General features: G+C 57.7%; 1 protein-coding gene across 1 annotated transcript; it reads right to left on the bottom strand.

The window, feature by feature from the left end:
* Positions 1 to 1,501, bottom strand: LOC103611383 (zinc finger protein 239). The gene is given in 3 exon segments (XM_017728024.1): positions 1 to 1,073; positions 1,076 to 1,213; positions 1,400 to 1,501. Coding segments are annotated over 3 exon segments (951 nt in total). The 5' UTR covers positions 1,452 to 1,501; the 3' UTR covers positions 1 to 312.
* Positions 1,502 to 1,544: the final 43 nt, after the last annotated feature.

Here is a 1,544-nt window from a genome sequence, read left to right on the forward strand (position 1 = left end):
TTGGAGTGGGAACTGAACATTTTTCACTGGGATTCAGGGGTTTTGAGGTGACAGATCAGGGCCTCTCATCTTCTGGAGTACAAAGTGATGGAGAAAACTCTTCCGTCTCCCCTGAGAACCCCCAAATCCTCCCAAACATCATCATCCCTGGTGCCTATGGGGATCCAGAAGGATATGGAGACAACCAGCCAGGTGTCTTCCCAACATGGATACAGGGAATGTGGGTCCTTCAGTGGGGGATGAAGTTGGAGCAGTGCACGAAGCTCTTCTGCAGTCGAGCTCTTCTGAGTCGGGGCACTCGCAGGGCTTCACTTACCAGTGCCTCTGTTGGTGTCTGGTCAAGTTAGAGCTCTGTGTGAAGCTCTTGCCACACTCAGGACACTTGTAGAGCCTCTTCCCAGTGTGGATGTGCCGGTGCCTGATGAGGTGGGAGTTGCGGTTGAAGCCCTTCCCACAGTCACGGCAGCGGAAGGGCCTCTCATCCGTGTGAGTCCGCTGGTGCTTGAGGAGCTCGGAGGTGGTCTGAAACCTCTTCTCACACTCGGGACACTTGTAGGGCCTCTCCCCAGTGTGGCTTCTCTGGTGGATAATCAGCTCAGAGCTCTGTCCGAAGCCCTTCCCACATTCCCCACACTCGTAGGGCCATTCCCCAGTGTGGATCATCTGGTGGAGGATCAGGTGGGAGCTGTCTCTGAAGCTCTTCCCACATTCCCCACACTCGTAGGGCCTCTCCCCGGTGTGGATCATCTGGTGGCGGATCAGGTTGGAATTGTGTCTGAAGCCCTTCCCACACTCCCCACACTCATAGGGCCATTCCCCAGTGTGGATTATATGGTGGCGGATCAGGTTGGAGCTCTGGCTGAAGCTCTTCCCACATTCCCCACACTCATAGGGCTGTTCCCCAGTGTGGATCATCTGGTGGCGGATCAGGTGAGATCTCCAGCTGAAGCTCTTCCCACATTCCAAGCACTTGTGGGGCTTCTCTCTGGCCTGAGGCTTCTCCCCCAGCTCTGAGCTCCGCCTGGATCTCCGGCCACCTTCCTGGCACAGGGGGGCTCTTTCCTCCCTGCAGCTCCACAGCCCCTCCTCCTAAGGGATCTCTGGGGCTTTTCCTCCCCATTGGATTCCTGCACCGTGGAGCCGCTCAAAACAGCCTCTTCCACCAGGTTCTGTCGTGGGGATTTGTCCTCCCTGGGCTCCGTCCTCTCCTTATCTGGGGGAAGAAGGACAAGGAGAGGATGGCATTTGCCTCCGTGCCACAGAGAAGGGGAAGGAGATCACCCCAGTCCGTGCCCGGCAGGACGGCGTCGGCAGCGGGGTTGTCCTGCAGCCGGGGGCGATGCTGGGCTGGGAGATGGAGCAGGAGAGAGGGGGAAAGGGGCAGGGACTTCCTCCTCACCTGCCTGGGTGTTCCAGGGCATCTTCCTCTTCCTCACAGCCTCCTCCTCCATCTGGCCAAGGGTTGGGAATGGGAAATCCTGGTTTGGAGGGAAAAACAAGGTGTGAGCACGTTGAATTTGAATGTCCCCCTGCCCAAGTCCATC

This window comes from Corvus brachyrhynchos, unplaced genomic scaffold, assembly GCF_000691975.1.
Source record: "Corvus brachyrhynchos isolate BGI_N302 unplaced genomic scaffold, ASM69197v1 scaffold1442, whole genome shotgun sequence".
Lineage (NCBI taxonomy): Eukaryota > Metazoa > Chordata > Aves > Passeriformes > Corvidae > Corvus > Corvus brachyrhynchos.